The 26,602-nt window shown below is 42.3% G+C and overlaps 1 protein-coding gene, 1 long non-coding RNA gene and 1 pseudogene across 2 annotated transcripts; 1 reads left to right on the top strand and 2 right to left on the bottom strand.

Moving 5' to 3' along the window:
* Positions 1-11,192: 11,192 nt before the first annotated feature.
* Positions 11,193-14,283, bottom strand: LOC146253702 (cytokine receptor-like factor 3; annotated as a pseudogene).
* Positions 14,284-14,718: 435 nt separating this feature from the next.
* On the top strand, positions 14,719-19,683 carry LOC146253701 (uncharacterized). The gene is made up of 5 exons (XR_014731856.1): positions 14,719-14,819; positions 17,698-17,886; positions 17,980-18,082; positions 18,284-18,894; positions 19,543-19,683. It is a non-coding gene; the product is annotated as an uncharacterized LOC146253701 (long non-coding RNA).
* Positions 19,684-20,590: 907 nt separating this feature from the next.
* On the bottom strand, positions 20,591-23,225 carry LOC146253700 (uncharacterized). The gene is made up of 2 exons (XM_084676620.1): positions 22,770-23,225; positions 20,591-22,563 (listed from the first exon to the last, which is right to left on the bottom strand). The coding sequence occupies exons 1-2, from the start codon at positions 22,951-22,953 to the stop codon at positions 21,548-21,550; spliced, it is 1,200 nt and encodes a 399-aa protein (XP_084532746.1). The 5' UTR covers positions 22,954-23,225; the 3' UTR covers positions 20,591-21,547.
* Positions 23,226-26,602: the final 3,377 nt, after the last annotated feature.

The raw sequence follows: 26,602 nt of genomic DNA, 5'->3' as shown, positions 1-26,602 counted from the left end.
TTGCTTTACAGGATCTTTTAATGAACTTCTTATACATTACCTCAATATTGTTAAAATGTTTTTTTCCCCTTTTTCTTTTCCAAATCAACATATAGGGACATGTTTTCACAATAGCCTTCCCTGCTTTGTATTTCATCCACTTTGACATATCTGCACCTTTTCCATACAAGCATTCACGCAAACAAACTAAGAGGGCAGCCAAACAGGTTGCTTTAAAAAGGGCTATCTGTGGTCAAACTGCTTGTAAATTATTATTTATTTATTTTATTTTTTTGGGGGGGGGGGGACGTGGGCCCCAGAGTTGCTTGTGTACAAAAGTGAAACCTTCCATCTTTTAACTATTTATATTTGTTTATTTATATCATTTTTTCATTTGCTGCCAAAAGTTATACACAGTATTCATGAAACATTTACAAGTTTGCACTCACCCTCCTTCAGTTTAGTGTGTGAAACCTACAAGATACCTTGCTTTCCATGTTTACAATGTAGTGTATTTGAAATGACTGTGTCATGGTGTTCACCTGAACCAACATTGGATTTTCCCAAAATTGCTTTACATTTTTAGTTACAATAAAGAAATGTATGAACTTTACAACAGAACCCTAACTTTTTTGTACAATAGTGGTATTGCTGCTCTATTGTATTGTAATATTATGGAAGAAAGTGCATCAACTACATATATTAAACCACAATGTACATGAAGTTTCACAATGTAGAAAAAAGACAAAGTTCCTACTTACAGTAGAACAAGCAGGCAAGTTTCTACTTCAGCTGTACAAAGGCTCATCTTGTAGACCTGGTCAGTATGGTCTGTGTTTGCTTGAACCTGCCTAGTATCAGGAAACCTAAGGAATAGTCCCAAAGTTGCACATTCATTCATCTGGCACACCAGGCCAATTTACACAAGCGCCCTGTAACGTTTGACCAACCACCATCATGCCCAGGTCTGTGGTGGACCTGGGATGGGCCTGTGGGAGTAGTTTGGGCTTTTGGATCCAGATGAGAGGACATGTGGGGCCAGATGTTTTGGTGTTGGCGCCAGCCAGAGCTAAGTCTGCACCTGTTGTTTTCAGTAGAGTGATAACTTGAGAGTTTGATAACAAAGTTCAGCCGTAAAACTTTCTACTCTCTTCAGAAAACAACAGGTGCTACCCACTTCTATCCATCCCTTAAAAAGAAATGATCATATCAACATATGGTGTGGATCTCCGATCTGTCCCTTTGCATACAAAGACGCAGATGGGTTCTTGCTTACGCATTACTCTAATTGGGCAGTTAATATGGATAGTTATGACAATTTATTTATTGCAGCTTGTAATGCATCTGTCTTTCAACAGCGATGGTTGGCTAGCTAGACCTGTCCTACACAGAGATTGGTGGATGCGTTTCTCTGCCATCTGCAGAGGGTGCACCCATCGTTCTCTCCTGGTGACGTCATTCTAACAATTCTATTTATATATTGCAAACAGGAAGTCTGTCTACATATAGGTAGAGAACCCAGACAAATACTCTCCTACAGTAAAATATATTCGATCTACAATGATCAATTGCACACTGTTGAACAATACATTATTTATTGGTACCTCTGTGTATTTAATAGTTTGACAGTAGATCTTTCTGAGCACACACACTGACTCTAGGTTTTCTCTCCTTTGCATTGTTTTTTCTCTGCTTTTTTTACGATTGGTACACCTTTATATTCTTGATGTAAAGAATAGTATTGGAAGAGCAGTATTGGAAACAGAGAGATATCAATTATAGCTTGCAACATATTTAAAGACATTTTTGGAGCTGTGAACTTAGTTAAACATTTTGAATTATGAACTGAACTAGTTCATAAAAAAATGTGTGAACTATGAACTGAACTAGTTCATGTAGAAAGTGAACTTTCCAAACACTGTTTGTCATTACCTATCATATTGATTACTTGTTAAACTGAAGCCATGTTCATTTTAATACCAAGTTTATTTATATGCAGTAGACTAAATTTTTACAGCAGTGAGAGTAGGATGTCTCTATGTCCACACATTCCTTCTTAGTCAATGCTGTGGATCAAAATCTGTATAATTTAGTGTTAGGACAACTGTAGGACTATCTCATGCTGATGAATGAATTAATCATTTCTGGACATTTATTTTCTCACATCTCAAATGTCCCTACAACAAACACACACATTTGTGTTTTCAGATTTATATTAAAACACTGAGATTTAGTTATGATTTCACGGTATGCATGGACTCTTTAGTGTGCAAATCAGGTTTTAAGTTAACAAATTAAGTATTCAATAATCACATAAAAGTATTTTCCTATTTTAAAATGGGACTTTGTCTATTTTGTATTATTTTAGTTTTCCATCCTGAAATGTCTGAAGATTATTATACTCACAATTAATGTTTTTTTTTTGCTGTAGCCTGCAAATGATCAAAGACTATATTGTTGATTATGTATTTATTGAGTTATTTCTGTTTTTCGCTTTGTAAAGTTACATTTCTATAAACAATCATTTTTCCTTACATGTTCTGTTATTTAACACATTTACATAAATAAATTGCTAAAGGATGAAATCCTAGCTTTGTTTTCATTTATTGTAGTCTTTAATGGTGTACAGTGAAAAACCTGTGAAGTTTTTCCAGATATAGCCAATAGTCATTTTCTTCCTTACCCCAGGTTACACTAAGTTCATTTTATTGCATAGTCAATACACGGCGCGTTGCCCACTCAATACACGCCGCATTACCCACTCAATGCATCGCATGTATCGTTCTTTTTCTCCCTGAGATTTTCAGCTCCACCTTTACGTTTTGGTGCCGATGACATGCTCTAACTAACTCTACTGCGCTGAGGAATGTTTAGTTTAGTTTTCAACAGTGGTCGGATTTTATTAATATAATGTTAATAGACTGTATAATATTTGTTTAATTATGATGGCATTGGTAACATTATTTGTGGTATATTCTGTAATATGCTGTGTCGGGAGACTTATAATAGCCTTATGGCTACTTATAGCCTAGACTTATAGCCTCCACAATTTTCCGACCACTACATAGACTATTTATAAACGTTACAGAATTAAATAAGGTTAAACAATCCGAAGACTAAGAACAATAACCAACTTACTTTTATCATGAACGCATCATTTCACTAAATTAAAGATTGCTCACTGCGAGCATAAAAGAAAACTTGGTGCGGTATTACTGCAGAGACAAACCGTCATTTATAATAACTCTGATAAAAGTCTGACAAGCGTATTTGGTCTCCTATTGGCTGATCCCGCCAGCCTTTCTTACAGGTAATCGGGGGCGTCGTTAGACCCTTTTTACTGGGGCACGTGCCCCAGTATAAATCTGCTATGCCCCAGTAAAATCTAAAGTTTGAGTTTTAACAATTTACTTTATTAGTCAGTGCATTCATTTAGGTTGATAATCCCGGAAAAACAGTTAGAAAACATTACAAAACTAAAGAAAGTTTCTAAATAACCATCTTATTTTTACTAAAACATAAAAACAATATTACATGAAGCTAAAAAAAATTGTACGCTTGGATTAACTATAGATGTCCCTGCCAAACCTGATATCAAACTTGTGTCCCGGAACTGTTGTATAGTGGGTTAAGCAAGGGGAGTTTCTATAGCCTGGTAGTGCATTGTGCGCAGCACGCTTTAATTTTTTTTTTATATGAATAGGGGCCTGTGCCCCAGTACAGTTTTATGTCTAACAACGCCACTGCAGATAATTATGCCCTTTGAAGGTTATTGGACACTCAAATTTGTGCTTAAAGTTTGTGTGTCATCCACTTCACCTCACGATTCTACAGTGACGCTACCAGGAAAGCAGCAAAGAAGTCAACCTTCCTTTGTGACAACAACTTGCGCTTTGCTGAGGACTTATCAACTGTGGACAGAGAAAAGTTAAATAAACTTTGGCCAGCTGTAGAAAAAGTTTGGTAAGAGGGGAAAGCGGCTTACTTCGTCGGAGGGCGTGCCTTTATCAATGGTTCTGAAATCATCCTGCCTACATGAAGATCTGCTGCACTAACAGGTGTCTGATGTACAGCGTTTGCTGCTGTTATAGTAGTCATCCCTCTCTCGGGCTTCCTTAACATGTTGCCGTTGTTTGTAATGAGCCGTCGTTAACATTCCAAACATCCCTACTACTCTACAGAGTTAGCCCCCTTTGCCAGCTAGTTAAGGCTGTAATTTTGAGCTGGCCATATTAAAAACATTTTTTTTTTGCTATTCAATTTTGGTTAAGCTTTCACACAGTTTTAAGTTTACATGATCTGCAGAGCTTGGGCTCATTTTCACCTACTTTATTTGCAACTGCGAACCAACTACGTCTTAGAAATGTATTTTATTGTTCATATTGGCCGGGTTTCCCAGGTTCATTAAGAAGCTCTTAACGCTAAGAGCTGAATTCATTCAAGCTCATTGAATGCAAGGGGGTTAAGAAATGTTGTGAAGCGCAAAGCACTTTTTTAGACAGTTTTTTTCAAGAATCTCATTCGATTACTTCTGATGGCAGTTTCTGGAGATCTCAGTGGGGTAATGATTTATGGTTTTGTAATGGGCTCTGAGCGCTCTGCTGGAGTCATTATTTTGAAGAATAATTTTAATGGTAGCATTTGGCACTCAGACAGTGACCATTCTGGTCACTTTCTTTGTCATGTTGTCAGTAACAACAACACTGTCTGTATCATCGTCAACATTTATGGGTACAACTCAAAAGTTCAGAATGACCAATTATTTGACTCTATTGGAAAATGTATTCTTCATTGGCTGACAGCTTTGTGCAGAACGCGGTCATTGAACACGATCATTTTTATGAGAACAATGAACTGAACAAAACTTAATGACAAAATATAGCTGCAAGCAGCAATGTGGTGGCCAAGTAGTCAAATGACCCATAAAACACTCCGAACAGGATTCCGAGTGCATGCAGCAAGTTTGGTTCGAATCCATCAAAGATTTGCTGAGATACGACCCAACTTCCTGTTTGCTGGCTTAACGGCACATTTTGATTGCCTGTACCGGGCAAACGGTTCTGAAAATCCAAAAATCGTGTGAAGGCCTTTGTGAGGCTTGGTCTGAAGATACTCTCTGCCAAATTTGGTGAGGATTGGACAACATGTGTAGGAGGAGTGAAGAAAAAACGTTTTTCAATGAATTCAAAATGGTGGCCACATCAATTCGGCTATTATCACAAGTTATGATGTATCAGATCTGTTCAGGGTACTTGCCGCCGCGTGAGACCCTGACCTTTGTTTACATAATTAGGGTCATTGTAGAAAGCAGCTAAATAGCCCTGACTCTGTAACCAGATTCTGAGCGAATAGTGTTTTTACTGAATGTACGTCGTGACTGCCTCCTGACCAAGTAAGTGACTTTAACTTATAGTTTTGTGTTGTGTTGTTGCTAATTCTTGTGTCTGGGCAGGACTGTTAGACAGCAGCTATCCAGGCCGTTAAGTTAAGTAGCTAGCTAGAGATCTGTTCAGGGTACTTGCCGCCGCGTGAGACCCTGACCTTTGTTTACATAATTAGGGTCATTGTCAGCTGCGCCTTGCATATTTAAGGCGGTTAGCACTACAGAGGCAGCCTCGTCTGCTAGCCTCGGCGCACGAAGACCCAGTCGAACAAAGACAAAGGAGTCTACCTGCGGGAGTCCACCAAGGAAGGCCGACGAGGAGGATCACCTCTTCTGATAAGTATCAACCTATTTATTTTCATAATTAGATTAAATTCTACCTTGAACCTATTCTTAGCTAGCATGTGTTTCTTTAGCATTCCTGTTCATTACACTACCCGTAGACGTAGATATGTCACAAAGTATATACAGTCAACTTCTAACCTTCACTACATATCCAGATCTTCTCCACCTGCCCTCTCTCTTTCTTTAGGGCTCTGGAACTGCCAGTCTGCTGTGAACAAGGCAGACTTCATCCCGGCGTTTGCATCCCATGCTTCTCTTCATGCCCTTGCGCTGACGGAGACGTGGATCCGCCCAGAGAACACTGCAACTCCAGCTGCTCTCTCCGTCAACCACTCCTTCACTCACTCACCCCGCTCAACCGGGTGGGGTGGTGGGACAGGTTTGCTTCTTTCCCCTCATATTAAATACACATCCACACCACTCTCCTTTACTGCCAAATCATTTGAACACCATTATGTGATGATAACTAATCCTATCAAAGCATGCTTAATTGTTCTTTATTGCCCACCAGGACCGCTTGCTGACTTTGTGGAGGAGCTGGACATGCTCCTCAGCGTCCTCCCGGATGATGGAACCCCCCTGATAGTCCTTGGGAACTTCAACATCCACCTCCAGGGAACGCAGGCTGTCGACTTCTTGTCCCTCCTGACCTCCTTTGACTTGACGCTGCTGAGCACACCGGCAACCCACAAGGCAGGCAAACAGCTAGACCTCATCCTGACACGTAACTGTATCACTGACTTAACCTCTGTAACCCCACTGCATATTTCTGATCACTTCTTTATCAAATTCTCTGTCTCTCTCCCTCCAACCCCTCCTACCTCCCCTCCCCTCGTAACTTTCCGGCGCAACCTCCGCTCCCTATCCCCCTCCCATTTCTCCTCGGTTGTAACATCCTCCCTCCCCCTCCCATTGATGAGTTCTCGTCCCACCCCACTAACACTGCCACTGACACCCTGTTAACCACTTTAACTGCATCACTTGACTCTCTCTGTCCCCTGTCAACCAGGCCTGCGCGATCTTCTCCCTCCTGCCCGTGGCTTACGGATGTTATTCGTGAAGAGCGGTCCACCCTTCGAGCAGCTGAGAGGAGATGGCGCAAGTCCAAAGACGGTCTGGACCTTGATAAGTATCACTCCCTCCTTAAATCCTTCTCTTCTCACATAACTGGTGCTAAATCCCTCTACTTTTTTAACAAAATTAACTCTGCTTCAAACCCCCACAAACTTTTCTCTACCTTCTCCACCCTTCTTAACACACCTCCCCCACCCCCCCCCCCTCCACCCTGACAGCAGACGACTTCTCCTCCTTCTTTGAGGAAAAAGTCTCCGACATTAGCAGTCGGTTCCCTAAACCCACCTTTCTTACCCCCTCACCATTCATGACTGACCCAACTAAATGTCTAAACTCTTTCTCTCCCCTGTCCGAGTCAGAGCTCTCTGACCTCATTCTCTCTCATCGCCCCACCTCCTGCCCCCTTGATCCTGTCCCCTCCCCTCTCTTTCAAACCATCTCCCCCTCTATCATAACTTTTCTTCTCCATGTCTTAAACTTCTCTCTTACCTCTGGCACCTTCCCCTCTGCCTTCGGACAGGCCAGAGTTAACCCTCTACTCAAAAAACCCTCCCTTAACCCTGCTGTCCTCCAGAACTACAGACCGGTATCACTGCTACCCTTCTTTTCTAAAACAATTGAACGTGCTGTATCTCACCAACTGTCTAACTTTGTCTCTCAAAACAACCTGCTTGACCCCAACCAATCGGGCTTCAAGACCGGCCACTGCACAGAGACTGCCCTCCTTTCAGTCACCACTGCCCTCCAGTCTGCCAGAGCGGCTTCGAGGTCATCAGTCATCATTCTGCTGGACCTTTCTGCAGTGTTTGACACTGTTAACCACCAGATCCTGCTCTCCAGACTTTCTGAGATGGGCATCACGGGCACTGCACTCCAGTGGATCTCATCCTACCTCTCGGGAAGATCCTACCAGGTCTCCTGGGGAGGCAAACTGTCTGACCCTCACCAGCTCTCCACCGGTGTCCCACAGGGCTCCGTCCTTGGACCCCTCCTCTTCTCTCTGTACACCACCTCACTTGGACCAATCATCACCTCCCATGGCTTCTCCTACCACTGCTACGCCGACGACACACAGCTGTACCTGTCGTTCCCCCCGACCGATCCGGGGATCTCAGCTAGGATTGAAGCCTGCCTAGCAGACATCTCCGCCTGGATGACCGAGCACCACCTCCAGCTGAGCCTCCGGCTAAACCCTCCATCTCCCACGATCTGTCAATCACCCTGGGATCTGCGACGGTGACCCCCTCATCCTCTGCCAGGAACCTTGGGGTTACCATGGATGACGAGCTCTCCCTCAAGGCCCACATCGCCGCAGTCTCCCGGTCTTGTAGATTTACCCTCTACAACATCCGGAAGATCAGGAGATACCTGTCTGAGCACTCCACCCAGCTGCTAGTCCAAGCACTGGTCCTCTCCAAGTTGGACTACTGCAACTCGCTGGTCTCCCAGCATGTGCAACCCGCCCTCTTCAGAGGATTCAGAACGCAGCGGCCCACCTGGTCTACAATCTACCCAGACGCTCCCATGTTACCCCGCTCCTCATCTCTCTCCACTGGCTACCCATCAACGCCCGTATCAGATTCAAGACCCTGGTACTGACCTTCTGAGCAGTGAACGGGACTGCACCCGTCTACATCAAGTCTCTCCTGCAACCTTACACCCCCACCCGTCACCTACGGTCTTCTTCAGACAACCGCCTGGTGGTCCCACCGCTCAAGACTGCCCGGTCCCAACACAAGCTCTTCTCCTGCCTGGCCCCCCAATGGTGGAACCAGCTCCCCACCTCCATCAGGGACACTGACTGTCTCCCCACCTCCAAGAAAAGGCTCAAGACGCACTTGTTCCGGGAGTACAACGGCACTTAAGAATGCTTGGCTGGACTTGTTAGTTAGTTTCCTCCAAGATCACAATGACTCTTATTAAGTGACTCATTGCTCTTTTAGGTTAGATATAACGAAGCTAAGTCTTGTACTCGCTGTGAAATATTTTACTGTTGATTATTCTTCTACAGGTACAGTCCTGCACTTTTGTGGTTCATGTTGTTTTAATTGTATTGTATAACTGCATACTCTTATGGGTCTTCCCTTTTGGTACTTGTTTAGCTTCTTCACAATGTATGCTTCATGTTTTGGCTACTTGCAATGTTTGGGACAATCTCGTTGTTATGATCAGTGACCTATGCTCTTTTGTAAAGCTCTCTCTTGGAAGTCGCTTTGGATAAAAGTGTCTGCTAAATGAATAAATGTAAATGTAATCTTCTTTAAGAAATTAGAGGAAGAAACGGTTGTGGACGATAATGGGGCCCCTTACACTATGTCTGCAGCAGACACTTTACCTAGACGACTACGTTTTAGGGATCACTGTTCGCCTCTTGAAACCAGAGGAGCTGCAACTGCAGCTAGTGAACAATACTGCAACAGCAGTAAGAAGCTCAGGTTGCCAATATAAGAACAGGGAACATGTGCACTCAGTGATCAAACCTCTAGTTTGTGAGGATCCTCATTTTTCCTCTGAGATGGGTAGCATCTAACCCTCACAAAAACTGCCCGTCTACTACAATTGATACTGACACGCAAACACACGCACATAAACAGACATTGCCAGAGAAAATGTTTAACTGAAGATAGCATTCGGCTAACATTATTGTCTCTACACACAAGACATTCACTTGGACATCCATACAGAACTAATTGATACCATCATTCTTCATTAAAAGCAGACTAATGCTTTAGTATGGTAGTCTCTATCCTCTAGTCTATACTCTACATATATTATGTCAGAGTGGACACGCTAATTATGTCATTCTAGTCAATGGCTGCGTTTCCCGAAAGCGTCGAAACGGTGCGTGTCCACTACAGCGTTTTTTTAACGCTCTGCACCGCTAGCCTTCCCACAGTACACCACGCTCAGGGGCGTGTTAGAAAAGTTTATACAGATTTGTAGTTCTAAGGTCACTGTTGTAGTTTGTGTAAAACGGTGTCATGGACAAGTGCAGGGACACCGACAACCTCGCGCCAGGTATACATTTTTTGTTAACGTCTCTTTAATAGTACAGAGGCGTATAAAACAAGACTGAGTGCGTAAACACACATACGATGAGTTGCTCTTCCATCTTGAAATTGTCAAACCTAGAAATGTTTACCATGACAAACAGTTGCTAGTTGCTACTTTACAAGAAACCAACCCAATTGGCCAACGCTAGCGTTTTCACGCTCTTCATTTGCATAAAGTTGAGAAAATCCAACTTGCAACGCTCCGCTCGCCTTCCCACAATGCCCTACGCGAGCGTCGACGCCCCGCTCGCCTTCCCACAATGCCCTACGCGAGCGTTGACGCGCCGCACGCCTTCCCACAATGCCCTGCGCGAGCGTCAATGCCTGGTTTCATTGAAAATGAATTGGAAGCCGACGCCCCGCTGTGCCCGCAGTGTGCCCTAAGTTGATCGTAGAATCTATTGTAGGACAAATCTTAGTTTTACGGGCCGTTACCAAAGACATTGTAGCTTAAGTGTCTCTTTAAAATGTGTAGCTCTTGAAAGCGCATAGATTAGCCTACTCCTTATGAGCATGTTTGGGATACGCACGTAAGAAATGTTGATGGTTTCGTTTTTTGCTTGATTGTTGCGCTGCCCAGTTCAGTGGCTAACAGTTAGCCTGATCGCTCACACTTACATTGATATTAATGGACAAATTCCTCATGGAAAAATGTGTACCCTTTATTTATTTTATTATTTTTTGTGACAGAGTTTTACTCCACCAGTCTTGCAACGTCAGAAAATGTAATTGTTGGTAAATCTGTGAGCGAAGTTGTGAAGACTCTCAGAGAGTCTCGGATCCATTTTCTTCTGATGTGTTGACGCTTGACAGGAAGTCCACTTCCACATTGCTTACGCATTTCTGGCTATTGTGAAAAAGGTCTATGGAACCTAGCTTAAGTGTGAAGCACAATACAATGAGAAGACCTAGTATTAACAGCCCTTCTATGTCCTAATCCTTTACATAGATTCCAGAATAGTGTAAAGTTGCTAAATATGTGAAAATGAAATATTGAAATACTTAACAGAGTTATAATACCCCACCCGTCCCCCCCTCCCTCCCCAATGTCTGCTGGTCAGAATTCAATTTCTCATTAAAAAAAAACACTTCCAACTCGTTCTTCTACATTCCTCTACAGCTTTAAGCAGTCATGATTAGTTGGGCATGAAGAACTGAACAGGGTTTCTCGTACTTGACCACTGGTATCTTAGCTTCGATACCAACACATCCAGGAATGACCTACAGTATACACCCTGCTCTGACATGGTCACCTTCATGTAAGCAACATAGTTCAGTAGGTCAAAGTAAGTTTCCACTATGTTAAGATCATTGTTTTTTTAAGGACACACTTTGAATTGAGTCATATCAGTCGTAAATTTCATACTCCTATGACATTAATATCTTACTCATTCGTTCCATCATTTCACCTATTAGGCAGCAAGTTTGACATTCACCAATCACAGGCTCCTTCCATCCTAGGTTCACAGAAAACCAACAACCAACAAAAACACATTTCCTACCAGAAAATACAATGATTACAAGTTACTTTAAAATACTGTTTTGTAAATTGGCCAAAAAAAGAATGTGGGAAAAGTAAAAGAAGGACAGAACTACAGAAATAAATTAATTCACTCAATTAAATCAGAATGCCTGTCACAAAATCTACAACAGTCGACACACACTTGCATCACTAAAAGGAGAATACGTTTCACAATGGCTGTGGTGGAGCCAGACCAGGATGCTTTGCAGTCCGGCCCTTTGATGTCGTACAGTGTAAAAGTACGTCTCTTCCTGTGATCTATCTAGCCACCACTGAGACAGAGACCACACTATCCTCCTTACAGGTTACTGCTGCCACATCCGCCATTTTGTGCCCCCAAGGATTGTTATTGTATGGGCTTTACCCCAGGCATCGTTCAATATGACAACTGTGTCAAATGTCCTTGGTGAGATAACCACAGTAATGACTCATTATTGAGGACATGCACAGATGGGCTATCATCAGCAAAAAAAGGTGTAAGCTGTAAACAACGCTCTTGTTTTTGATGCAAGACAGGTCCAAATAAAAAACACACAGAATTGTGTGTGTTGAAAAACATACACCTAATTTGGTACCTACACCCAAAACCAAATGGCTCCTTGAAAACATAAAACAAGCCAGATGGATGAATCTCTCTATCTGATCTATCAAACATGTTTGCATTTTGGTGGAGGCCAATGTAGCCCTTTAGTCATTTCATCAGGACACCAACTGACTTTGACACATCCACCTCATCCATCAGATTTACAAAGCAGCATCAGTGAGTATCTGTAAGAAAGGGAAGGAAAAATATCTGGGGGTAGGACTTAAAACATTGGTTTGGGACTGGGCCAAAAAAGCAGGTTGAGAAGTCCAGCAGTCAGGATTGTCATGCTGCCAGTGCTATTTACTTAATTGACAGCCCTCCTGTCCAATGAGAGGCCTTAAAACACCAACACCTTCCAACCAGTATGGGTAAAGGAGCAGCCAAAGAATAAACAGTCCACCCCTTGATCCAGCAGCCAATCAAAGACCACTTCCCTGTTCCCTGTGCCAATTGTCACCCTTAGCTTGAAGTTGCCCCCATCACTCAAGTTGTTGTTGCTGACAGGCAGTAGATTGACAACTTCCATTTCAAAAGTCACAGCAGAGCCCAAGGTGATAGCCGGAAGCTGATCCAACGCTGTCCTGCTTGTCCACCAGACCCATGGCCGAGATCCTATACACACACACAAAATTACTGACTCACACACATGAAAGAATGAACTAACAGTAGTGAAAGTGTGTTAAGAGTGTGTGTGTATATGTGTGCACTCACTTGAAGGTGAGAGTTTGTCCACAGAAGTAGGTTGGAGCATTGGAGTAGAGGACCGGGGTTCTGGAAGAGGATGAGTCACTGCGCATGGCGATGTTCCGTCTACTGCTGAGGATGTAGCCCTCACTGCTTGGGCACCACTCTGATGGAGCAGACACACATTATACATACTGTACATGTGCCAACTGTCATAGGGGCAATTGTACTAAGTGTGTAACATATAGTATAGTGTATCTCTGTATGGTCATACAATACCTGTATACAAAGCTGTCGCAAGGGCTTTGCCAACTGTATGACCGCACTGGGCATCAAGCCTGTAAAGGGCCTTGTTTCTGGCCTTTTTACAAATAATTGTTTAGCACTGTTTTGACCCAACATGCTTCTAAATGAAATACCTTATGCATAGTCTAGGTCCCAGGATTTTATTTTATTTTTTTATTGATTTGTCAATTATTTGATTGTTCAGTATGCAATGCGTGCTCGCTTCATCTCCCTGCTCACTCACTGCAATGAAGGAGAAATATATTGATTGCATGAGAGCGGGACTGATATCGCAGGCATGAGTCGGCTGTTGAGAATTTCGTTTTTTTTTATATAAAGGTAGAATTTAAGAAGTCACTGCGAGGATTGCTGGATACATTTGTCAACACTTGTAGGGAAGATGTGGTAGGCTCAATGTGGTGATGATGTAAAGCCAGTGGTTTTAAATCCTTTTTGTTGTTGTTTTTCTAAAAGACTACAATTTCAGAAACACGGAAGAGAGAGAAAAAGTCGTAGCTGGGACTATGTGTAAGATGATGTCAGGGAGTCAGATGGCTGAGCGGTTAGGGAATCGGACAAGTAATCTGAAGGTTGCCAGATTTATTCCCGTCCGTGTCAACTGACATTGTGTCCTTGGGCAAGGCACTTCACCCTACTTGCCTTGGGGGGAATGTCCCTGTACTTACTGTAAGTTGCTCTGGATAAGAGCATCTGCTAAATGACTAAATGTAAATGATGATGCTGTATTATTCTGCTTGTTAAAAATGTATGGCCCAGATTTGTGTAAAAGGGTCGTTTTGCTGCTCGCCAGTCTCTCTGTTCCAAGCTTACCCACACCAAGCTACGAACTCGAGACCTCCAATCCCAGTTACGCCACCTGGCGTGGGACTATTTATGTTGAGGAGTGAGTTAACCAATGCTTCATATGTGGCCCCAATTCATCTGCATGTGTCAATGAGCAGGGTCTTGCACATCAATTTCACACAGGGCCTCGCTGTTTGTACTGTTGACGTACACATTTCTATGTGTGTGTGTATCCGGCCTGGGGGACGCTCCAGGGGCTCCACTCCGTGCGGCCCTCACCGCGGGCACACACTCTGAACAGGTGCTCGGTGTGTGTGTCCAGGTGGAGCACCAGGAACTCGCAGTCACGGCCGATGTAGGCATCCTTGTACTGGTCCGACGCACTCCGTCGGTACTGCAGACGGTAGTCCTGTGCTGCAAAGTCGTCGTCCACCTATACACACACAAACACATGAGCATGTAGACACAGAAGCATACACGTGTTGAGGGAGGGAAAACACAGGTACCTCCTTATATACACCAACTACTTTTTTGCTTTAACCCAGAAGGGCTGAAAAAGGTGATACATTTTATTCAGCCGACAAGCTTGCTTTTCATTTAAACGTTAAACATGTCAACAACACCGTTCTCCATAAACGGCCTCTGCCTGGTAGTGGAAGCGTGAAAAGTTAATTTCACCCGCGGGAAAGCTGCAGCCAGGGGCTTTTCAAAGAAAACGTTGCCGTTATCTTGATTGTGATGGGCCAAATGACTCGTGTGACATATCACCAAAGATGTTTTAATGTGAAGACGACCGCAATAGGTTTTGAAACTCCCCTTTATGGGAAATTGTACCCCCCCCCTACACGATTCACGTGGATGACATTTTCCCATTCAAAACTGAGATTTTGACCGAAAAGCGACAAGTTGGCAGGTATGTATCTGCATTTGAGTATACGGCCTGTCTCCCTCTCAGTGTCAGTGTGTGTGTAAAGGTGCCAGTATGGTACTCAGACTCCGTTACGGATGGGCGGGCCGCCGGATAGGACGGATTAATTAGCATTTCTGTTGCCTTTATGGTTCTCCGAAGGCTGGGGGTGCTGAAAACAATTCACCGCCAGAACAGTAGGTGGAGAAGCGTTTTTTTGTCGAAAACACGTTGCTTTGTTGCGTTTTGGTAAATTAGAAATCGTCGTTGTTTATTTCCCACCTCTCATCACGTGTGACCCTCGTACCAGCTGTCACCAGTCAGACGATGAGTGCTGCAGGTGCAGTCGCATAATATTATATTAAAGCCTGTGTCTAATGAAATATAACCACCTGAAAGAGCAAACGTGGCCACGTCATTTTATGTGACCCACGGAAGCTTAATGGGCTATTGAAATAAGTCTACGCTGCTTTACAGCGTGCATTGACCATAAACGACATCTCTCACCATGCATTTCTATTGTGTTACGGCAAAGTGACGACATCCCGCCTCTAGAAAACAGTGTATGCACATCAGTGTTAAACGCAAAGTTTAACTGGGTGAAGGCGAGCATGGTTTGAATGACAGCATTCCAATGCAGCCGGTTCTGCGAACGTACCCCATGTGCATTTTCAGCCAAGGTCCTCGGGCATTCAACCCAAGTTGTTATCACTCTCGAACTTGGTTAGAGTACTCAGCCAAGCTAGCATGTTTCTGCTTCCCTTGTTGACAATTTGGAGCCAGAAATGATGAAGACATCACCTTCATTAGACAAGGTTTTACCAATTGGAAAACGGCAATGTTTATTTTACATAAAGCTCAAAAAGCTATTCTGTGTTCAAATAAAGGGCAAAAAAAGTTTTGCTCTTGCGCTATGCGCTCTTGCATTTTGTCACCAAACACTGAGAAAAACATGCACATTTATCCTCCATGAAAAACAGCAGATTGTCCAAGAATTAAAAGGCAGACTTCAATTGCAGCATAATAGGCCCTATGTTCACAAAAGCTACAACAAAAACACCATGTTTTTACATCGTTACTGACGTTACATCGTAGTTACAACTGGCCCTTTGACGGCAACCATAATGCTGATGTGGCCCTCGGTGAAAATGAGTTTGACACCCCTGCGATATATCCAAGGCTCTGGTTTTGTGAATTCATTTCTCCACCACCAAGTGTATAATCGAATGTGAAAAATGATAAACAAAAAGACTGATATAATTGAAAACAAAAAGATCCATACAAACTGTATGTAGTCTACAGTCAAAACTACAATGTACTAGTCTAGGTCACTAAACTGTGGCAGTCAGTGCACAGACAACAAACTCACGTTTCTGAATTCTCTAGAGAAGAGCATAAACTAGCTCACAAACTTTCTCTCCAAGAAGTTTTCATCACAGACGTCTTTCAAGAAGACGACCTTAGAGAAAACGCATGTCTGTCGAAGTCGGAAATTATGTCCTTTGGAAATGATGTCGTAGCGGACCAATCACGGCCAAGTGGTATCCGTCGCTGTACAGCACGGCATGACGGATCGACAGGAATTTCAACGGTGCACGGGAGAGCTCTCCAACGGCCCCGCAGACGACGGAGAGGGCGTTCCAGGGCGTTCCATCTATGCGTAGGCCCTTCCCATGTGTCCGTAATCGTGAAGTACGGAGTACCATATAACGGCCTTAAGTTGTTCTGATCGTGGCAGGGGGATACATATTTGTCAAAACAACATGTTGTTTTACTAATGCTTTGTATACAACCATTCAAGGTAACATGTGTTATTTACATCAATGTTACAGCTAATCTAGAAGAACCACAGTGTAGGCCAATCATGTTAACTCTTGTAAACTTGTTTTACTTCTCTTTACTGACAGACACATTTAGGGATGGGTATCGTTAATTTTTTATCGATATCAATACAATTTTTGAGACTGCTTAACGATTCGAGTCTTTATCGATACCACTATTGATACTTTTCTATATCTTAAGTAAAACAGATAGAACAAGGGGAAGGTGTTGCTCTCAGGAGGAGGCTGGCTCAAAGGAACATATATAGGCACAATGGATCCTGACTGGCTAAATCTGTCCACTACAGATGTACTATCCACAACCTGGATGAGTAACTAGACTGTGATTAGTTGGTTGACGAAAAGTGACATTGTCAAGCTCATTGACTTTATGAAAAGTTGTACACGTTTCAACAAAAGGCACCTGATATAGCTAAATGACCAGCTAACCAAACCCAAACCTTCCTTATCTTATCCCTATTTGTTCTGTCTCTGTTTTTGTTTAACACTATGCTTAAGCATCCCACAGAGCCATGCTTGTGGTGACTGTTTTGAATGATCAGCAGTGAGGGGGGGGGGGGGGGGGCTTGTCTTTACTTACACACTGTGCTCGTAAATAATTTTTGCAGTTCACGCACACATCAAATTTTAGGGGCATTTGCGAGTCAAATAGTTGCACTGTTGAGCCCTGAATTGGCTTATTATTGTCAACAACGGAGACTCGTTACGAAGTTGGGGTGCGCTCACCAGAGGATTGTCCTGCAAAGGCAGCTGGAGTTTGCACCGTTGCGACTCGGACACAGTCGAAGTACTGCATTTTATCTTTATCTGATGCAGGTGCTTTTTCATCGCAGTTGTTTTCCCCCCTTTACAAGAAATTACTTTAGAGCATATATTGCACTTTGCTTTGTCTTTATCTTTGGCTTTAATAAAATGTAGCCAAGCCTTTGACCGTTTTGTGCGTTCTGCCATCGTAGCCAGCAACAAAACGATAAATGAAGCAAAGTAGCGCGTGAGGCAATTAAATTCTTCTTTGTTTAGTTTAAAGGCGGTTGGAAGGCATTTCAATTGAATTAGTCATTTTATTAGTCAAACATTGTATAACATTAATTGTTTCTCGAGACATAAATCAACGTTACATTATATTACTTGGTCTCGATAGCGGTATCGATAAGCTTGGACCTTATTGATATTCGGGTTTTGAGAAATTTGGAACCGGGTCCTTACAGAACCGGTTCTCGATACCTATCCCTAGACACATTACAGGTTATGTTCCAGGAGATGGAGACATTGGAGGAGAACCAGCGAGAGGCTCTCCTATTCAGGCGACGACAGGGCAACCATGCTGAAGAGGTGCCAGTGATGGACCTACAGGTGGCCCAAACACAGGCTGAACTCCAAGACCTTGAGGAGCGCCTTAAGGTGCTGGAGTTCCGAAAGAGTGGTAGGTGTTTTGAGATGTTGTGAACTATGGCTTACACGCAGTGTTCAACGTTCAAATTGGTGCTAACAATAAGTTAATGACTTCTAATTGCAGATGCTGTGATGAAGTGGAAGACGGGGCTAGGAGAGAAGGCTGTGGAGCTCCTCACAGCGTAGACACTCAAACACGCCCCGGCAGCCCATTCAAAACAAGCCAGGTGAATGAATGATGATGGCAGCTTCCCAATCCAACCTTTCACATGGCTATGTGACCAAAAGCTAGAATCCCATAATATTTTTTTTATGATGTCTATTATTCTAGATGTGATTTTTTTTATGACTTGTATAGCCCCTTTCATACGTGCAATTATGTTGATAGGACACTAACTTATTTTATGCTTCATTGTCAAGGCCAACAGACAGGACCTGTAGCGGGGACTGGCAGAAGATTTTCATTCACTGTTTCATTCACTGTATTCACTGGCACTTTGTCACAAAACAACGTTGCCAGGAGGTCGCGGTTACCGACTGGCAACGTCGGAAAATAACGTTATGACGACGTCGCGGTTACGGACTGGCAACGTTGGAAAGTTACGTTGCTAGGAGGTTGCGGTTACGGACTGGCAACGTCGGAAAATAACGTTGCCACGACGTTGCGGTTACGGACTGGCAACGTCACAAGATGACGTTGCGGCAACCTACTGGCGCCCCACAGATGCACGGTCCCGCAACGTCGCCAAAGACGTTGCGGCAACGTATGTTTGGTCAACAAGTGACGTTGCGGCAACGTAAGGGCAACGTAACCGTGTTGGCTGGGGAAGTCGTTGAGAGACAGCAACACTTTTTGATCCCGCATCCTTCAGTTATAGCTATAATACCGTTTGATAATCACTTTGTGTAAATATATCTTCAACTTAGTGTTGATAGTTTAGTTCTTTGTTTTTCTGTTTTTAATAGTGTTTTTTGTGTAGTTGGCTAGTAATTTAGCGCACTCCTGTGAAGGTGGGCCATCCGAAGGTCAGAACTTGAGGTAAATATGTTTTAATACAAACTTTAGCTCTACTATCTATGTATTTGTATGTTGATCCAACGTGAAATACCCATATCAAAGATGAATGTATATTAATTTCTAGCCAATTTGAGTTGGCACTAGTTGTCTATGTCGGCTAAATTGAGACGTCGTAGTATCATCTTAATTTGTACAGTAGTTAACAATGTTCTCGTTAACACTAGCTTACTAGCTAGCTTGAAATCGGATGCCTACACACTAGTGGTGTCGTCTCTTTAAGGATACAGAAAATACAAAACAGCTGAAGCTACTTTTGGACAGGTGGCTACAGCTCTAGCTAGTCAAGTAGCGTTAGCTCTATTGAGTAGCAAGCTACTTTTGGACAGTTATCTCTAGACTAGAGCTACAATAAACCAAGACGTTTTGCAAGAAAAGCAGCATAATGATATGCTACGTTGCTACGTCGGACAAATGTTCAAGATGAGTATGAAGGAAAGTTGATTAGCACTAGATGGTTGTAAATATCTGGATACTGAAGGTCAGGGAAGCTTTCTGTTTCACCTGTTACGGTCCTAAAAATAACTCCAGGAGCATATGGATAAAATACACTTCCACTTAATGTTCTTTGCATTTGAACTGCTGTCTAACTGTAGCTAATTCATGTTGCAGGTGTTGATTCCGGACGAACTGGTGGAGGACGAGGAGGAGGAGTAGGGAGAGGATGAGAAGGGGTTGACACAATTAAAATATAAGAAAATTAATTCAGGCTTTTAAAATGCATTTGAATAAAGTGTTTGTTTATACTGTAAATTGTGTTTTTTCTTCTCCAAGCATACACATAATAAGTTACAATACACAATACTTTGCAGCAGCCTGTTATACTTAGTTGTTTAAAAAAAATAAAGAAGTTAAATTACCTTGTTGAGTTTAAGTGAACACATTCAGTTTAGTTTTGCACTATAGGCTGATATGCATTTTATACTTTGTATACAAAAATATCGATTAAATGTGACTATAAATTAAGGTTGAGAAATTGATTCTGCATTTGATATGCGAAAGTTATCAGGATGTTGCAAGGAAACGTCCCCATGACGTCGCAGACAAACGTCCCCTAAATGTTATGAGGACGTTACATGGACGTCCCGGGGATGTTTGCGATGTCCCCAGGACATTCAGGGGACCCTACAAAAAATTGTCATGGGGACGTTGTCTTGCGACGTCCTGATAACATTCGGGGACGTCCTGGGGATGTCATTTTGTTAGCTGGGTTCACGCTCAACTAAACTTTTTTTTTTTTTTCTCAAACATCTTCACGCCATATTGAGTGGCGTAATAATCGCTCGACAACAAATCGATAATGAAATTCGCTGCCTTCGCTTTTAATAATCAATTTTAATAGATTTAATTGATTTGCTGTTGCAGCCCTAATGTGCAGTGTAACAAGGTTCCTGTGATTAGACATGAAATACATCATAGAAATTAATCAACAGTTTATACAAGAAAATACTACAAAGTACGCCATTGGTGGACAAAAGCAGCTCAAAATAATTTCTGCTAGTAAACAGCCACAGTAGTAGATGGGTTTGTTCTTTTAAACATGTTCAAACTAAAATGGTTTCTTCAGTCATTTGCCTAGCTTTCCTTCTACCATTGTTTGTTGTTTTGTATGTGTGGTGCTCTGGCTAGTCTAACTCAAAGGGACACAGGGCAACCAATGTTACAAAAAAACTAGTAACTTTTTGTATTTTTATTACAAACATATTGATACACTTTACCCCTGGAGAGCCCCCATATTCTACATTTTTCAACTTGTGTATCAATATATATAATTCACCCCAACATGTAAATACTATGCATTCCACTTAAATCTTTCAACCTGTTTTGACATTTTTACTTTATATGTATTGTTAGGCTAATATATCAGGCCAATGACCAAATGTTTCCAGTCACAACCATTGGGAATTGCAGAGAAAGTTGAAAGGGAGGGAGAACACCATGTTTACAAGTGACACTTCCCCACCAGTGGTGAATTGAATCCTGAAAATGCTATCTTGAGTGCAGTAATGTTCTAGGACACTTTATTATTCATATTTGTTCTGTACACTATTTTCCCACTATTTGCCAGTGAACTCAACTTTTTTTGAATGAGTAGACCGAAAGAGAATTTCAACTAAATGTGGAATGACTGGAGTAATGAAACACTGAATACTCATGTCTAAACACTGTTAGATGACATCACTGTCCATCATCCAGTGTTGAGGTCAAGCTGGAGCTAGTTCACAGGGGGGGTTGTGCAAACACACACGCGTTCCAATAATAAATGCCATAAATCCTGGCAGTCAATTTCAACTATAGCTCTTCACTGCAGTTATGATTTTCTTGGATTTTGACAAGGAATTAGATATAAAAAGCAAGCACATTGTTGATTCCAAAGGATGAAGCGGTTTGTTTTACATTTGGACAAGCTATCCACCACCAACACAGATTGTATGTTGATGAATTGCTAAACAAGATCCAAGGTCAGTATACAGACCCATTCCACATACAAACACCACACACAAAGATGTTTCTAAAAAAGTGTGTACACATATAAACAGACACACCCTAAGTTCTTAAACAAAGTCACTCAACTTTGTTAACTCGATCCTAATTGCCGCCAATTGTAACTCATAACTTATCCAATGTTAAAATTGTGGGTTTTGAGGTGCTTGGACAAAATTGTAGATGTAGTAAAGGTTTTTCCACAAACACTACATGAATGAGGATGCATACCATTATGGACCCGTTGATGCTTTCTGCATGTGTAAGCATCTTTAAAACTCATTCCACATATAGGGCAATCATAGAGTCGCAACTCTGTGTGGACACGGCGATGGTTGCGCAGTGTGCCATCGTTGTTGAAACGTTTTCCACACAAGGCGCATACGTATGGTTTCTCGCCGGTGTGAATGCGCAGGTGTATTTTCAGTCGTGAAACATGGCTAAAGGTTTTGCCACAGTGTGGACAAGGATGTGACCTGAGACCTATATTGCTCAGCGACCGTGGCTTGATTGGAGAGGTAACCAGGCAGTCTAGCTTTGTCCCCGTCAGCTTCCCAGCATTATCTATGTGTTGTATAATGTCTTCTTGGTCTGAGACATTAGCTGATGCAGGGTCAGTACTGAGATAACAGTCCCTATATCTGACCTCTAACCTTCCTGACTCCAGGTCAGACCTGGTGACTGAGGCAGCATGTGTTGTCAATGCTGAAGCTCTCTCCAGGTCAGGAAACCCTGTGTCAGAAACAGAACCTGAACAAGAGTCAATACTCTGGTCAAGGGGTTCAACTTTGATGGCTTCAAGACCACAGTGTACATCTATTCTATTCACAATACATTTGTCCAAGGGACTATATAGCAAACAAGAATTACAGTCCAAATCCTTTTTCATATTTGTCAAAACAGATGTTCCTAATGAAATTTTCTCTGGGCCAGGACTATGTGTGGACTCTGAACTTGACTTGAATAGATATTTCCACTGGATGCAGTCTGTGGTCCCCTGGTTAGGTGTGGTAGGGCCTTCATTCTGGTCAAAGACTGCATTGTCCTGTCCAGTAAATGAGGGTTCAATGTCTTGTCCCTGGTTGGAACTCCACTGGTGCTGACAAGCAGGAGAGACTGTTTCAGAAGATGACGGGGGTCTGATGGAACCTAAACACAGTCCGATACACAGATTGTACAAAAATTAATAGAAATGTGTGTACAAATACATTTTCTCTGTTTATTTGGCCAGAAAGGGTTCGGTAATGTGTCTATTATAGCACGTTAAAGACCATTGAACTCCAATTAAACGGGTCTAAATTAAACAAAAGTTAATACCAAGTGTGACATATTCAGATTTCGTGCATCAGTCTCACCTGTCCACTCTACTCCAAGTCCCATTTCATGCAACCGTCGTTTCAAAACTTGGTTTTCTTGACGAGTTCGGGTAGTCTCCTCCTCATATTTTAGAACAGTCCCCTCGACTACCTCCAGAATCTCTCCGATTGCCACCATTAAACGCTCAGTGAGATAGGAATTCAAAAGTTGTAGTTTTGTCATTTTCACAATGCTGAAAACATCAGATGAAAAAAACTAACGTTGAGCTAATCAACAATTCTAGGTGGTTTGTTGTGATATAGCCACAATGCAGTTCCTTGTTGGTCTGTGTAGCTACCTGTGGGGTATTATATCAACGAAGATTAAGGAACAGGCTTATTTCAATAAATCTCGCAATTTTCTGCAAGTTCCGTTTAATTACAGTGGTTTATTTGTTTCCTAGCTAAGTAACCTGTACCGCTGAACTAGCCTGCTCCGTGTAGTGGCAGGTGGTCGGAGGTATAACGTGGTCCCGGTTCTTGGGACACCACCGGATAGAAAATCAGGAAATGACGTATTCGAATTAAGACAGTTCGTGCAACTTCGGCTCTTTATCAGAAAATTACGTATCCGAATGAAGAGAGTTCGTGTAACTTCGGCTCTTTAAATCGGTGGTCGAGCGGAATATAGCTGTGTTGCAAAGAATTTACAACAGGCGGAAACAAAATCCCATAAACAGTTCCGTGTAGTGATGTGTCGTTCGTGAACGATTCGTTCATTTAGAAAGAATCATTAGGTGCGTTCTGACTTCATGCAGCACCACAGCCGGCTGCAGGCAGTTGACTTGAAACAGTGAATTCAGGTTAGACTTTTTGTCCGACTTAAGACGGAGGCGAGGTATGGAACGCCAATTGTGCCAAAACGTCTGAACTCTCGTTTGTGAAAAGACATTACATTTTAACATGTACAGACGTCAAAAATGGACGTCTGTACACGTTTTGACATCTGTACACGTTTAAAATTGGGTGCTACCACTTCATTTGTATCTGAGGGGAAACCAGATAACGATCATTGCAAGATAGAAAACCTTTCCACACTCAACCAATCTTGATTGAATCAAGGTTAAGAAGTAGGCTAATATAAATTGGCAGTGACATTATCAACAACTGTAGACTGTTTTGTACCAACTGAAAAAATTAAGTTAGCAGTGTACTAACAGTGTATAAGTTTCTTATATACTAGTGTAATAATTGGACTAATACGCTGTTCCTATTGGTCCAGAGACTTACTCAAAAGTCAATAAATCAGTTTATTGACCTCCCGCATGTTCGCAGAGGTAAATAAACGTTTTTAACCAACCAGAGAGTTGTTCGCATAGGTCAATAAACGTTTTTGCGGATGTAGCAACAAACGGTTGCCTTGGAGATGTAGCAATTGACATTAACAACGTTGCATCTGCTCGGCAACAAAGTAGCCTAAATTGCCTTAAAAAAAAACTAAAACAACCAAATATGTTTTTTGCACAGGTCCGCAAAGGCCCCGCAATCGCTTCCCGTTTTAAAGAAGTATCCAAAGCAGACAGAAAACAAATTCTGGTTGAAAGAAATAGCTACGAGACCTACGGTCTCAGTTAACAAACGTTAACAAATGTTTGAACAAATCTCGGTTTACAAAGGCATTTGCAGACCTGTCAAGGAGTAAACATTTGCTGTTTGTATACTATCATATTCACATTTCGAAAAAGGTATACATTTAAGTTTGTTAAAATGCCCACTAGATAGCAGTGTGAGTGCACAAATAGTAAGGGCAGAGCCTCTGGTCAATGTGATAGGTATACCCAAGGATAAATTGTGGCGCAACAGCAAATAAAATAACATTACAATAAAACAGGTTAGGAATACACAGGGTTGAAGACAGCTGGACAGTACACAGAGTAGCCTTATTCAAGAAATAAAACACGTAATACCCATGGCAATATAAAAGTAATATCCAACACAGGGAATGTACAAAATACTTTTAATGTAATTGAGAGTAAATGAAAATGTACAGGGTCTGTTTTTTTCCCCCCAGGATAGGGATGGGAACCTATCAGTAGTAGTGGTTCCCAACCCTGGTCCTCAGGGCACCCCTGTCCTGTATGTTTGAGATGTTTCCCTGCTCCAACACATCTGATTCAAATGAATGGCTGGATAACAACCCATTCATTTGAATCAGGTGTGTTGGAGCAGGGAAACATCACAAACATGCAGGACAGGGGGGTGTTCCATCAATGTCGCTAATGCAGGGGGCGCTAACACGAATAAGTCTCACTTGGGTAAATGTCAACTTAGACTTAAGCCAATGATTTACCACATATATTCTCATTTTCTTATTCTCATCAGTTCAATATGTTCAACATTGATAGAAAATCAACTTAAATAGCCTACATAGCCTACAACATTAAGCCTAATGCATTAAAGGTGATATGACATGCTGTTTTTGGATGCTTTTATATAGGCCTTAGTGGTCACCTAATACTGTATCTGAAGTTTATTTCCCGAAATTCAGCCATGGTGCAGAATTATAGCCACTACAAGTAGTCCCACAATCACTTTTCCTCAGAACGCACTGTTTGTGTCTGTAGCTTTAAATGCTAATGAGGAGGAGAGGGGCGGCAACATGCGCCAATGTTTACAACGGATGTATCGCAATGGCTCGTAGCCCCCGTTGCTGTAAGATGCCTCAAATTTAGCCATTCTCATCTGATCACCCTGGTTTGCAGAGGTGCACGCTCAGTCATTTCAATGAGGAGAAAGGCGGATATTGCGCGTGCCATAACACCAACAGCAGAACGGTTATCCAAATAACAAAGAAGTGTACAACACTCGCGTTACAGCGTTTGTATTCACACACACACACACTTGATGCCATCTACCTTAACGTTAGCAACAGTAACTCAGCTGTTGGCTGCAGAGCTAATGTTACAGCCACATTCTAAGCGTAGCAAGCTAGGTAACCATATACAGTAAAGCAACAAAATGATATAGCATTAGTTAACTTACTTGTCCAAGGTTTGTAGCTTGACCAAGGACATTTAGTAATGATCCAGAAAGGCCAGCTTTGTGTTGGCTCAAGTTGAGGAAACAGTAGTGGCTGAAATGTTTGGCGCAGACATACAACACTTTGGGAAGTTGTGTCGGAGCATTTCCAGCGAAAATAAAGTTGAGATATTGGTTGTGCAGAGGCTCGGATGAAGGAATTAAATAAAGATTTGTGCTTGCATTTGTACATCCAAGCACTGAGCAACTGTTATGCTTCGTTTGTTTGCTCCCCATGATGTCTCTCCAGGAAAAAACGATATCGCACTCGCCCTTGCACGGTGGTAGTTCAGTTTCTCATGGGCGGGCCAGATGATCTGGGCTTACCGACCGGCTGTTCTACAGATATTTCCTCTTAACTCTACATTTATTTATTTAGTTCGGATCTCTCAGACAGACAATATTTCACTATCTAGGCCTATCTGAAATGTCACTTAGCAAATGAACATACAATGGGCTATTAGCAGTAGCAAGCTACTTGATTCAACCTGGATTTTCTGTGTGTGGGTAATGAAGAGACACAATTCAAGTTAACGATCTTTTATTATCAGACTGGATGTTGATGTCATCAAGCTCTTAAAAGAACTCCAACACAGAAAAGAGAGATCAACGGAACAGAAAACCATAAATATACAGCTTTGCCTATAGTTCTGCGTCTTCCATTGGTCTCCGCCGCCCTCTGACTGTCTTGACTGCCATGGTTACAGTAGCTAACTGGCAAAATTATAAGAAGAAAAAATCAGAGACATTGCAGGGGGGGCACGGGCCGGGAGCCCGGGAGCTGCATCTGTGCCGGCAAATGCTCAACTCGCCTC

This window comes from Hypomesus nipponensis, chromosome 17 (assembly GCF_054491055.1).
Source record: "Hypomesus nipponensis isolate SF chromosome 17, ASM5449105v1, whole genome shotgun sequence".
NCBI lineage: Eukaryota > Metazoa > Chordata > Actinopteri > Osmeriformes > Osmeridae > Hypomesus > Hypomesus nipponensis.
This window is presented reverse-complemented; position numbering and strand designations above follow the sequence as displayed.